The sequence below is a fragment of the Atheta coriaria genome, unplaced genomic scaffold, assembly GCF_025399875.1.
Source record: "Atheta coriaria isolate IRGN ID8LTWV9N9 unplaced genomic scaffold, Caltech_Dcor_3.1 hic_scaffold_10_pilon, whole genome shotgun sequence".
Classification (NCBI taxonomy): domain Eukaryota; kingdom Metazoa; phylum Arthropoda; class Insecta; order Coleoptera; family Staphylinidae; genus Dalotia; species Dalotia coriaria.
In genome coordinates this window covers 364734-377187 of record NW_027045452.1, presented here as the reverse complement: position 1 = coordinate 377187, position 12454 = coordinate 364734, and the positions used below count along the sequence as shown (strand labels likewise).

The 12454-nt window shown below is 39.0% G+C and overlaps 3 protein-coding genes and 1 non-coding gene across 11 annotated transcripts in view; all 4 read right to left on the bottom strand.

The window, feature by feature from the left end:
• Positions 1 to 2758, bottom strand: part of kug (FAT atypical cadherin kugelei) — a 104752-nt gene extending 101994 nt beyond the window's left edge. For 6 of the 8 annotated variants that reach the window (XM_065314329.1, XM_065314331.1, XM_065314333.1 and 3 more), the window contains exon 1: positions 2289 to 2758. The gene's annotated coding sequence lies outside the window, so the exon portion shown is untranslated. The remainder of the gene's footprint in view (positions 1 to 2288) is intronic. The other 2 variants (XM_065314330.1, XM_065314336.1) reach the window with 1 other exon arrangement.
• Positions 2759 to 5405: 2647 nt separating this feature from the next.
• Positions 5406 to 7919, bottom strand: LOC135800252 (protein Malvolio-like). The gene is made up of 5 exons (XM_065313422.1): positions 7696 to 7919; positions 7016 to 7205; positions 6272 to 6933; positions 5823 to 6205; positions 5406 to 5760 (listed from the first exon to the last, which is right to left on the bottom strand). Exons 1-5 carry the CDS (start codon positions 7780 to 7782, stop codon positions 5499 to 5501), a joined length of 1584 nt encoding a protein of 527 aa, XP_065169494.1. The 5' UTR covers positions 7783 to 7919; the 3' UTR covers positions 5406 to 5498.
• Positions 7920 to 9125: 1206 nt separating this feature from the next.
• Positions 9126 to 11944, bottom strand: LOC135800735 (uncharacterized). Its single transcript, XM_065314054.1, has 6 exons — positions 11912 to 11944; positions 11479 to 11728; positions 10979 to 11227; positions 10633 to 10747; positions 10435 to 10547; positions 9126 to 9333 (listed from the first exon to the last, which is right to left on the bottom strand). The coding sequence occupies exons 1-6, from the start codon at positions 11942 to 11944 to the stop codon at positions 9224 to 9226; spliced, it is 870 nt and encodes a 289-aa protein (XP_065170126.1). The 3' UTR covers positions 9126 to 9223.
• Positions 11267 to 11339, bottom strand: TRNAF-GAA (transfer RNA phenylalanine (anticodon GAA)). Its single transcript has one exon. It is a non-coding gene; the product is annotated as a tRNA-Phe (tRNA).
• Positions 11945 to 12454: the final 510 nt, after the last annotated feature.

The following is a 12454-nucleotide window of genomic DNA, read 5'->3' as shown; positions in this document are numbered from 1 at the left end:
ACAGAAATCATTCAATAGACCTATAATCTAGTTTATAGCACAGACATAAATCATAACATGACATGATGTTGATGTTGGTAATGGTTTGATTACGTTTTCGCCGTTCGTCGATCCGACATGTCGTTCTCCTTGCTGATTGCTCGCACATCGAGTACACGTACGCGAATAATAAATGTTAGGATGCACACGGTGGCGAGCAATTGACGTGCTCTTAATCAGAAACATCCGTACCTAATGGCACCTAATGGCACACTCGTATCCACACCACCACCACCGTTAAAATGGAGCGTTTATGTCGCGCATTGATTTGTTGATACGCTGCAATTCTCTCTAATTTCTAAATTAAACTGCCCGCACTGCGCAGGGTTAGTGCGACGTGCACAAATTTGCGGCAACAAATGCAAACGACGTGATGGTGTCTTCCGATAACGTTCGGCTGCGGCGAAAAAAGCGCGCCACGGGCTAAAAGCACAAATAAAATAAAAGACAAAGTGCGCCGGCAGCGGTGGTGGCAGCGCGATGGGTCCGCTTTATTTGCATGAAAACACGATTTTTTATACACTCGGCCCTTCTCGCTGCTCGAAGGAAAACGAACAGAAACTTCCTACAGCGGAGCGCGTTAGAAAATGGCCAATTGCAGTCTAATCCTGGACGCATAGCAAAGATTACATAATTTTAAAAACTTTAACTTTCCTGATACTATTTCATTCAAACAAGAAAAATTTAAAAATAAATAAATAATGTACTTCTTTACGTGTGATACGTACTAAACCTACTAAAAACGTTTCCGGATCAGGACATAAATCATTATCGCATAAACACTTGTTGATAAGATGCGTAAACTTTCCGCATGCGTTCGACACGGCACTAAATTCTCTGCGCGTCCTACAGCTCAAACTCCCGCTTGGCAGTTGGCACGCACGCTGCCGAATTATGTATGCGATATACTCGCCCTTTCGTTCGCCCTTAAACCTCCCTCGCCATACACCGGCGCGCCGCAATCTCCAATGACCTATTAATGTCTTTTTCGTTTCCTGATGCGTCGAAGCGTTCCGCGTTCAACATTTATTTATTATTTATCGCCGCCGTAGATTATATCTGGGGTCGTAATATCACTTCCCAGTTTGATAGAGAATACCATTGATGTTTTTATCAATTACATGGCTTGAGTGTGTTATCAACTCCAACAAGTCTTTTCAAAACAGAGTCACACTAAACTGTAATGTTGCCGTAATACTTATAATGGTAATGGTAATCCGCCGCCAGCTTTTAATGCATTCTAATGTGAGCGAGTCATGTTTGAAGTACGTGTGGTTTTCGAATGGGAATGCAAACATGCCGCGACGCGCTGCGCTCCGAGAGTGGAACATTAGAAGTGGAACTTATCAGATAACAGAAGTAGATGCTGCGTTCCACAGCGTGCCCGAGAAGAGGAGAACTGGAATGTTGGGTCTGGTGAGAAATTCGAGCTAGTTCAAGTTGAATTCAGAGTGCAACAGTGAAGAAACACAAAATTATAGCAATTTGTAAGTTTTTCTAACAGATTCGAGAATATTTCCTATGGTTTCATCAATATAACACAAGGTTTCTTTCATTTCCTGTCGTAGTTAAATAATTTAATAGCTATCCAATGCGTTTGCGCTTTTGTTGACTGAGAATATTAAATAATTAAACGGCACATAATTGGCAAGTTGCTTCTGCGCCTCTTCAAAGCAATAGTTTGGCGGAAGGATGGTTAGCCGGACGGGATGCTAAACAGCGGGAATTAAATCAGATCGTGCGGGTGCCGCAAAACCGTAACCCTTTTACGCCGCCGTCCTCGAAAACCGAAAACTAATGCCCGAAGCGGTCTCGAAAAGAGCATCCAAAAGTTGCGCCATACTACACTACCATCCGTCTATCTTCTATCTTGCGATTGATAGCAAGTTGGTGCTCCTGTTGACGCAGGACGCTGAACGTGAAGGCGTCGAAAACGTGCATTAATGCGGCTTCTTCTTCGTTTGCTTATAGACAGCCGCAGCGAAACCGAAATGGATTTAATTAAACATTAATTAAACGAACGCAAACGAAGGCGTAGGCTCGGCAACGAGAAGAACCGAATGAAACAAAAACACATCTACACACATACCACACGCCACATTCGCAGTTACCGCAGGAAAGCGCGAAAAGGAAGAAGACACTCCTCAATGTTTGATAACATTCGTTTACCAGGAGTTACTTGTTAGCGTTTAGCGACATTTATTTTATGACATCTCTGATGATTTCATTAGTTATGGATCTATTTTTACCTTTATGACTTCATTCTCCTCCACATTGAGTATTAATTAGAAAATAATCCCAAATTCAGGTAGAAACGTCCTCCAACAAACTTTTAGAAACACATACTAATAATTTTTATTATTTAAAAACAATATCACATATTTATGTTCAAAATTGGGGATTAAACACGTTTTGCGAACAAAGTTTTTATTTATTTTATTGTATGCTTTATCGTGAAGAGATACCACACAATCGCACATGCACACACACCTGCACAGCGGAGAGTCGGTTTTTACAGTTTTGGTACGGAATGAATAAACATCCGCACGCGGTTACGGCCCGCTGGCGGCAGGCGAGACACAGGTCGACCGAACGCAAACATGCGCGACGACACCGCGGACGTCCTGCACGAAACTGGTTCCTCGGGCTTGCGAGCGAGTCGGCGTACGCTGCCTCGGCTGGCTCGTATTTGTCTCCCAAACAGCGCGCTTGCTGGAGCTGCGCGGCCTCGCCTCTTCGCAGGCCTGCTCAGCGCGCGCGCCGCTTGCGTGCAACGCCGGTCACAGTGTTTTCCTGCTGCTGTACTCGCGGTGTACTCACTGCAAAGTGTACCAAGGCGAGAGCACCGAATATACCAATGAACCATCGTCATTAACCCTGCAATACCAGGTTTTTCTTTAACATATATATTGTTTAAATTTGAATAAAGTTAATAAATGTACAAAACGTACCGCATGTGTGTGGATGCGTAATACAGGTTTCTGTAAATTAACCTAACTTTTGACATCTCCACGCGTCATCTATGTAAATTTAGCGAAAGTAAAAAAATATTTTGAAAGGTTAGATTTAAATTGTGATTATATATTCTAGGGTTAATACCTACCTATCGCAGCAAAGAAAGTAATGGAGCAATGTGCGTACAGAGAGCGTGTGGTACAAACATGCGGCACGACCGAACATTACACGCGGCGGCGGCGACGGCAGCCGGCAGCGGAAGAAAACGCAAGAGCAAGCCGACGTCTCGGCGCAAGGAAATAAACTAGAAATAAACGTATAAAGAGTCATAAAACAGCCTTATATACGTCTGCGGATCTCCGCAGCGAGCACGAAGGCCTGCAAGCGGGACAAGCACACAAAGCCTACCAGACATTATACTAACATCCAAGTTCTAAGGTTTCTAACTGTGCTTTTGAAATGATGGAAACCTGCATTACTTTCAACTTCTACACGCTCACTTGTTGATAAAAATAAAACTAAGAACAAAACGAAAATAATTCGAATGAAGTTTATGAAGATGCCCTCTGGGCGAAACATGTTAAACTCAACAAAAAAAAACCTGTAAATCCAAAAAATCACGTTGTAATTTTAATCAATAAATATTCTTATATTTATAAAAAATAACATGGATTACGTATTCACCAAAGAAAGTAATAAATTCGAATGAACTTATTCTTCGTTTTATTTGATTTAAATATATTTAAAAATCGAATACAAATTGATGCTAATTATTAGCAATTTTTTGTTGAATATTGCCATTTGAATTTAAATTGGTACGCCGTACTATTTCCGCACGAGTTTAATTACGCCACTTGGTGTTATCACGGTGTTGAACGAAAATATTAACCCGTGTGCGCAGCGTACGCATTATTCATAATTAAAAGCTCGTTTCGACGCCCGTGAACTATTCCGAATCGGCGAAATATTTGCTCGATGCATAATTAAAGTAGAGCTAAACATTTTACAAATATAAAGCAAACTATTAAACTGCGTACATGAGCCTGCAATTGGCTGCAATTTTATTTATTAGTGTTACTTTTATTTCTACATTTCCTATGCTATTCAGCAAACGGTGTCGCTGAATTTAATCGCGTACTTTTTTAATTAAACTCTCCGTTTTAATTGTGTGCATGTTTTGTTGCATTAATTCGCCGTATTCATTGTTAATTACATTCGTTAAGCTTGTTACATCGGTGTGATAAGTATAGAATTTCTTCATTTTTATTTAAATACGCAACTTTTTAGGTTAGTGAAATGTGAATGGAATTATAAATAATTACTTAGATTGTAATAAAAATTATTTTCACATTGCTGTGGAGTTTTGCATGTTCAGCGACATATTTCCCCCACACGTGCGATCGCTTATCATTTCACTTATGACTTTCGAGCCGGACATTTCGTAACGTTGGTAAAACATTATATAAAGTGACAAAGGCACCGCAGAGTTTGTTTTATCATTTGGTTGAGTACAATTGTTGAATGTATGTGCGGGTTGTATATATATTTTTTTCAGTGTCGGTTGATAACGGTCAGCGACATGAAAGTTACAAGCCATACACGTGCATGTCCTTTGTGTGCTTACTTCAGCGAAAGCTGTACGCACGCGTTTTATCAATTATTTATTACCTTTTTGTTTAATTGGTCGTGATATTTTTTTCGCGGCCATTTATCTTCGTCTAATCTATGTGTCATTAACATTTAAGCTTATTATGCGTGACATTATGAGATTATTTGATGAAAGGTCATTATCGTAAAGATGCCTTCAGTCAAACTCCCCGGAGAGGGTTGCAAGAGTGCATTTTTCACTATCACTATCACTATCTTTCCATTAGTGGGGTAAACTGTGCATTTGGCTTCACTATTGTCTACTCACTCCTTTCGAGCGATGAATCAGGCAAAAAATCGAATAAAAATGTAAGGACAAACTTCTTCGGCAGACTTCGCCGCCTGGAATCGAAGAACAACAGGCAGAAATAAAAAGAAAAACAAGGAAAAGCCGTGTAAAGCCATTTAAGAAGGCATGTTCGTTCGTCCTGGCTGCCGCCTGCCGCTCTGATTGATCACTTTCGTACTCGACGCGGACACGAACAACGCGAAAACGCAGGAATCGAAATTAGACGTTCGTCCTGCACCGCGACCGCCAGAGTTCACAGGACCTGCTCTCATTCACGGCTATTTACTATAACAGGAAGCCGAGACTTTCGGGACAAAAAAGACAAACAAAATGCTCATTCGTCTTGCTTGCCAGTTTAGGCAAAAAGTTTCTAATGCCAAAAGCTCACGCCTGGATAAAACGCTAGTGAAAACGTCGCAAAAATCCGTATAGAAAAAAGAAAATTCTGCAAGTAACTGAAAAGAAAGTAATTGAATTATTTGAAAAAAAATATATTTGGAGGTTATATGTAAAAGTCTTAGAACTAGTTAAAACTTAGAATTAATTAATATTAGTATAATTAAATTAGTTAAAGATCTAAACTTAGTTGTCGATCATGCTCGATGAAGAAATACTTTTTGATTAATGGCTTCTGCGCGACCGTTTCCGAAATCGACGCAATCAGATGAATAGTCAGGTACAAACATAATAAAAGATACAAAGTACCACCAATAGCAACTCCAACAAGAGGTCCTGCTGATAATTCCAATTCCGTAATAGTTGACGATACGAAATATATGTTAATTCCAATGATCACAATTGCCAATAGCAATGTAACAATTTTAATCACGCTGAAATTAAAAATAGTTTAGAACAATATTTCTAAAAATATTTAGAAAATAAGTAAACTTACATTCCATTAACAAATTCACCCATAATATTTTTATTGCTCGTGAATGCTATAGTTGGAATAACTGCAAAGGGCAGTTGTAAGCTCATAACAGCATTAAGTACGTCATTCATTCCTGTTAGATCCTCGATGTCACTGAAGAATGCAGTGCAAAATGTCGGAATGATCGCAATGGTCCTTGTGAAAAGAACTCGCTTCCACCTGGCCCATTTTAGATTCAGAAAACCTTCCATCGCGAACTGCCCGGCGTAGGTTCCAGTCATCGTAGAGCTTTGTCCAGCTGCGAGAATACCGATCGCCCAGATGTACAAAGATGCTGCTCCGAATGTACATCCCAAGAATATTCCACCTTTATAAAGGTCAGCTTCTACGAATTTATCGTTTGCCTATATAAATAAAAAACATATTATAAAAAATTGGATATTTAAAAATTTTAAATTTGTAATATTTACCGGAAATACATCTGATGCGTCAATATCATTCTTATCACATTGTTCTAATAACTGGTTATTAGTAGTTTGATACAATCCGTAACCGAAAACAGTGACAACAAAAACGTTGATAATAAAACTGCACAATAGTGCAATACTACTCTCGATAAGATAATAAAAGTTTGCTTCGCGAATCTTTTCCGGTCGCTTTCTGTCAATATCTCTTGATTTTACAAGCGCACTATGCAGATATAAATTGTGCGGCATGATTACAGCTCCCACAACACCGACTGCTTGAAGAAGTGCGTCTGAACTACAATCTTTACACCACGGTACAAACATTCCAGTCATAACCTCTCCTTGATCTGGAGCTGCCTCCACGTATTGGTAACCAAAGGTGACAGCCATGATGGAAATCAATAAACCAAAAAACAATTCAAGTTTTCGTAAGCCGTATTTGTCCAGGAATAAAAATGTAAAGGTGTCAATGATTGTGATAAGACATCCAGCCCAAATTGGGATTGCTTTGGCTGAGAGTAAGTATATAGCAATACCAGTGCCAATTACTTCCTGCATGTCGGAACCAATGACTGCGATTTCCACCATTATCCAGACTATTAATCGTGGTACCCGTTTGTATTGACGGTAACACATCTCAGCAAGATGACAGCCTGTTGCTACACCTATATAGTTTAAAATTAATAAATTGGTATGCAATATAGTGATGGATTAAATAGATTGAGTGGAGGTGTACGGTAATAATACCTAATTTAGTAGCAAGCGTTTGCATAACTAGACCCATGATTGTAGCGCCAAGCAACAGCCACAGTAATTTGTATTTGGCTACTGTTCCTGATTGCAAATCTGATTCGATGTTTCCGGGGTCTAAGTAGGCGATAGACATCAGGAAGCCTGGACCTGTGAATGCCCATAATTTCCGGAAACTAAAACCTGGCTGTGAAAGAGATTTTTTATAGATTATTAGTATATGTCCAAAATAACGGTCTAAAAATTAGTTTTTGATTTAAAGTTCAAATTTATTCAATATTGGATGTTTTGATTAACTATATTACTTCTCTTCAATAAAGCAATTAAAAACAATTGAAATTTTTATTAATTAAAATTAAACAAAATTTACATAGAATTTTTTGAAAAAAATAATTTTTTTAAACTGATGGTCTTGTAATTTAAGTGGTAGCAAGATTTTTAAATTTATTTTATTGAAATTTTATTAAAATCAACATTCACACACAAGTTTTCCAAAAATAATCTCTTTTTTTTCTTTTTTCTATGAAAATTTTTGTTGTTTTAAAAGTTTTTTATCACTTTACAAATTAAATATCATTAAAATAGGTCAAGCTATCACAGAGTTGTAAATTACGTAACACCATCGACTTGATGACGAAATGTTTATCTATTTTTGTTTTTAATATTCTAACACTTACTTTTGTAGTTTCCGGAATTGCAACTTTATTGTCCGAAAAATATGTATCGAGAACATCCTCATCTTCCTCACGCTTCGCCTTCGTCATCGCACAAAATTACGTTCTGCCGCCACTCGAAGCTCCAACGAGACTAAAAGTCAAGGAAACAATACTAATATTAATAACACCGTTATTATTGCTATCTTTCCGATGAATCTGTCACAGGGTCCAACTGCACATAGTGTCTAGCTCACGTTTAAACAGACAACTCGAGTATCCGTGCACGTAAATGATAAATCAATGCTCATAATGTGCGTGTGATTAACTCTGGTGATAACAAGCGACGTGTGAAGTTATCCTCATTAACTAAGGCCGATTAAAAATAACCCGTTGTATTTAAATAATTATCGATTATTTTCGGATGTTTAGCCAGTTTCTTAATAGGATTATGTCGCGCAAAGTGGCACGTACTTACTCACATTATGATACGGTGACATTGCACACGTTTTTCATGGATGTATGCATGTACGTGATTTATTTTGAGAGATTTTTTTCCAACTGAAGTGCGGAAAAAGTTGAAGAGGATGTTTTATTTGGCACGCGGCTGAAAAAACATTGCAAAACTAGTGCGGGAATGAAGTCAAGTTGTGACTAAACTATCCGAAACTGTCCGGTCGTCCTTTCCGTCCGGGAAAACGTTAGCGAACGCAAAAGCTTGCGCAAACTTGAGCATCGTTCACGCCCGAGCTACGCGTCGTTCTCGGGAGTCCAACGCCGGACTCGCTCTCCGACGCCCTCAGTTTATGTAACTTTGCGTATTATACTAAGTGATATGTTGTGTAGCGCCGGCCGAATTAATTGTATTCATGCATTTTAATTACCGGACGGTGTGCGCTTGCAGAGCGCAATGTATCACACGGCGTGCACGCGACCACGCCGGACCAAATGAAATTGTTAAATAGCGCAACTTGCCCGGGACTCATTGAAACAAATGCGTCCGGTTGCTCATCCTGCAATGTTTCAAATTCTCTCATAAAATCGTATCAAATCAAACTTCCAAATCGCAGCTGGCTAATGAATTAATGTGTTGTTTGACGAAGTTGTGCGTAGGAAACTCGGCGCAAACTGTGTGCGACTGATGTGTTATTTCTCAGGCCAAAATGGCGCAAAATAAAAGCAGGCCGAAGTTAAACATTAAACCAGCATGCAGCACAAAACATAAAAGTTTGATATTCATTGAAACAACAGCATATTTAATATGCACATATGTATGTATAATGGAAACGTGAATGAAAGTTTCGATTTTTCACGCGACAACAAACGCAACAACAACAAGGCAAAGTAAATTAATAACAAACGCAAACTTGTTACAGAAGCAACGCCAGTCCTTTGTACTAATGTGTTTTTGAAATTGGATGTTACAGAATTTAGTGATAAAAGTTGCACAACTGTTTTGTTTGATTAAATTTTTGTTTATTATTTTTGAAACAAACTTATTATCTAGAGAAAATGTAACAGATTTTTAGATTTTTTTTACTATTTAACAAGATTAATAGTCATCGTCTTCTTCTTCGGCCGTTTCGTAATGTTCTGATTCGCCATCGCCGTCGCCTTCGTCGTTCGTGTAGCCTTCGGATTCGGAATAATCTCCAGAATCACCTAAAAACAATTCATATGATAATAATTTCGTAGGAATAAAAAAAATCAAAATATAAACAATTCTTATGGTTGAAATTATTTCTTTTCGATTTAGCTGTCAAATGCTGATGTATGCAGTGTTGCCAATACGCGCGTTATGTCAAACGACATAACCGTACTTATTGAGCAAACTATTTTGTTTTATTTTTTGATTTTGTAATTTTTTAATGATTTTATAATTATTTAACTATATGGAGAGAAACATGTAAAAAGAAAAGCTCATAATCAACTTAACTGAGCGTGAATTATAAATATGTACCAACAATCTTTAATTTAAATTTACAGTCATATCAATTAGTGTTGCTGTGAGTAATTTCAATATTATTTCGACAATTTGATCACAAATTGTAAAACGACTCTATTTGTACATTAGTGCTGCCTGCTTTGAATTGTTTTTACTCAACGCTGCATCATAGCGTCCCGTTTGTTAGTTTTCGGCGAATAATTTGGCTTGCCTAACCGATTGCCTAACATACGCGCTACAATTGGATTCGAGTGGATTTTCGCACAAACGCGACGCATTGCGTTCGGTTTAATCTGTATGCGTTGCGTTGGCACTAGTGGTGCTTCTAAACATCGGGTGGAGGCGGCGTGACGCGGGGGAAGAGCGAACAGCTTATCAGTGATGGTTTTGTTTGAAGAGCAAATTGTTCCGCTTCCGCACGGTTGAATATTATCCGAACGCGCGAGCGTCGAACATATCGCGTGTCGCAAATTACAGAATTACAATTTACAGATTTGGCAATGCAGGCACCGACTAGTAGTTGGCTCAAAAACATTAATTTGGTTATTTGAGCTCATATTCTGTACGGGCCTGGATTTCATATTTTTCGTATGTTTACATCGGATTTGTCGCTGAAGCTTAACAATTGTATCGCATTCGATGATGTTTGCATGTTAAACACAAAGCGGAGCAATATCGGTTGATTAATTAGCTATTTGGTATTAGCTATTAGTGAAATGAATTCAAAACGGCGTGCTAATTTGAACGAATGTAATTCACATGCAAATTATCAGGACTTTAGCAGGGACTAAGGCCGGTTGGGACAATAAGAAAATTACCTCCTTCTGTGTAATGTCCTCCCTCGTCGCCGCCGTCGCTGGATTCCTCGTAATGGCCGGTGTCCGCTGCTTCGTCGTAATTGCCGCTGCTTCCGGCGCCGCTGTCGTAATCCCTTCGGAAAGTCCGTCGTCGGTAAGTACAGCACACACGCATGCACGCATACAACAGTCTCGCATTCATTCATCGAAGATACTTACTCGCCCACGTCCTCGACCACTTTGTAGGTGTTTTTCGTCTCTGCGCCATCGTCATCGTCACCTTCAACTTCTTCTTCATCGGATTTTGCTGCTTCCTGTCGTAGTTTGCCATTTTCTAGAAAATTGTAATAACATTTTGTTTGTTTTGTTTGTTTCAGTAAACACACGATTTGAGAATTTTCTAAATTAATGTGGTAATGAAGTTAAATGCTGTTTGTTGTTTTGGTTTTGTTGTCGAACCGGTTAGAACGGATACAACCGCCAAAATTACTCGACCGACACGCTCATAAATAAAGGTAGTGGACCTTTAGTGCAGTGTAGGAAACCTTTCGACTTTGGGACTCACCTTCCTCGCGCTGCGGCGCCGCCTCCTCGTCGTGCGCATATTTACCGCTCTGGGCGCTCGCCGCTCCCTCGTCCTTGTTTTCTAATCCGTAAGAGGTCTCATGCTGGAAGCCGTACTTGTCACCGTCCTTCTTGTGGTAGCTGTCGAAATGTTTGTATCCCTTGCCGTCTTCGTCCTGTGACCGCTTGTGGTAACCTTGATTGTCACCTTCGCCGTCGTTGTATTTGTGCAGGAAGGCTTTCTGTGTATCTGCAGTTGTAAAAGTGAAGAAGAAAATTAAAAAGTGTTTGCCGAAACCAGGGATCGAACCAGGGACCTTTAGATCTTCAGTCTAACGCTCTCCCAACTGAGCTATTTCGGCCAGTTGGGCAACGCCGCTTTAGAATAGGTGATGATAACCAGTATTCATTGTGATTAATCTTACAGATATCTTATAACGTAGGCAACCAACAATTCACCCGCAATGTTTTAAATGTTTATTTGTAAAGTGTCCATATTACCTTGATTGACTAGTTCCTGGACATGTTCAGGTGCGGCTCGCACTTCCCTGATGAGCGACTGGACAATTTGCGAATCACGTCCAAATTCTAAATCGTCAAAATCCAATGGAACACTTTGTGCAAAAATACCAAATTCAACACCACGCCGAAAGCCAGTATTCTTTGGCCTGAGGTCATTATCACAAATCAAAATGAATGCAGTTGCAAGCAAAAATCGAGTATAAACTGACGATTGCAAATGGATTGCTTGCTTTTATACATTTTAACGAAGAAATAGCACCGAATCGCATTGGAATCAATCCGCATTACAATGGTAGGGATTATAGATTTTGTGGTTTGCGTAGTCGACGAGATATAAAAAGGTGAACAAAGTGGAGCCGATTACAAAGTATTTGGCTTTGCGCAATGCAAGGCGAAGCAAATTAGTGCTCACGTAATCGGCGTAAGTCACCCGGCTGTAAGACATTTCGATATCACGGACGCAAGCAGAGATGCCGAGAATGCTCCGGTGTAATCTGTTGCATTTCGTACTCGTGTAGTGTAAGTGTAATCAGAGCGCAAACAACGCGCAGCTCGGCGCGAAATGCGAGCCGTTTATGTAAAACGGTTTATGTAAATGTTCATAATTGATTTGTCGCTTAATTAAGCAATATTTATCTTTAATCCAGATTTGTATCAACAATTTCAATTGATATGAACACGGATATACATGTATATTTGTTTTATCATAATTCAAGTGGGTTTAATCAATAGAATAGGTAAATAATGCAAATAAATGCATCTTAACGCCATCTATGTTCGAATTTTATAACTAGATTTAATATTTTGTTGCTTGAACTTTCTTCCTATTTTTTACTAGTTTCAGGTTTTATTTCTGCGTCATAAAGTAGCCTATATTTTTCTTAAAAGTTCAATATAGCCCTTCATCAGAATTAATAAAAATTGGTTTAGTAATTTTTGAATGCCAACAAACCAA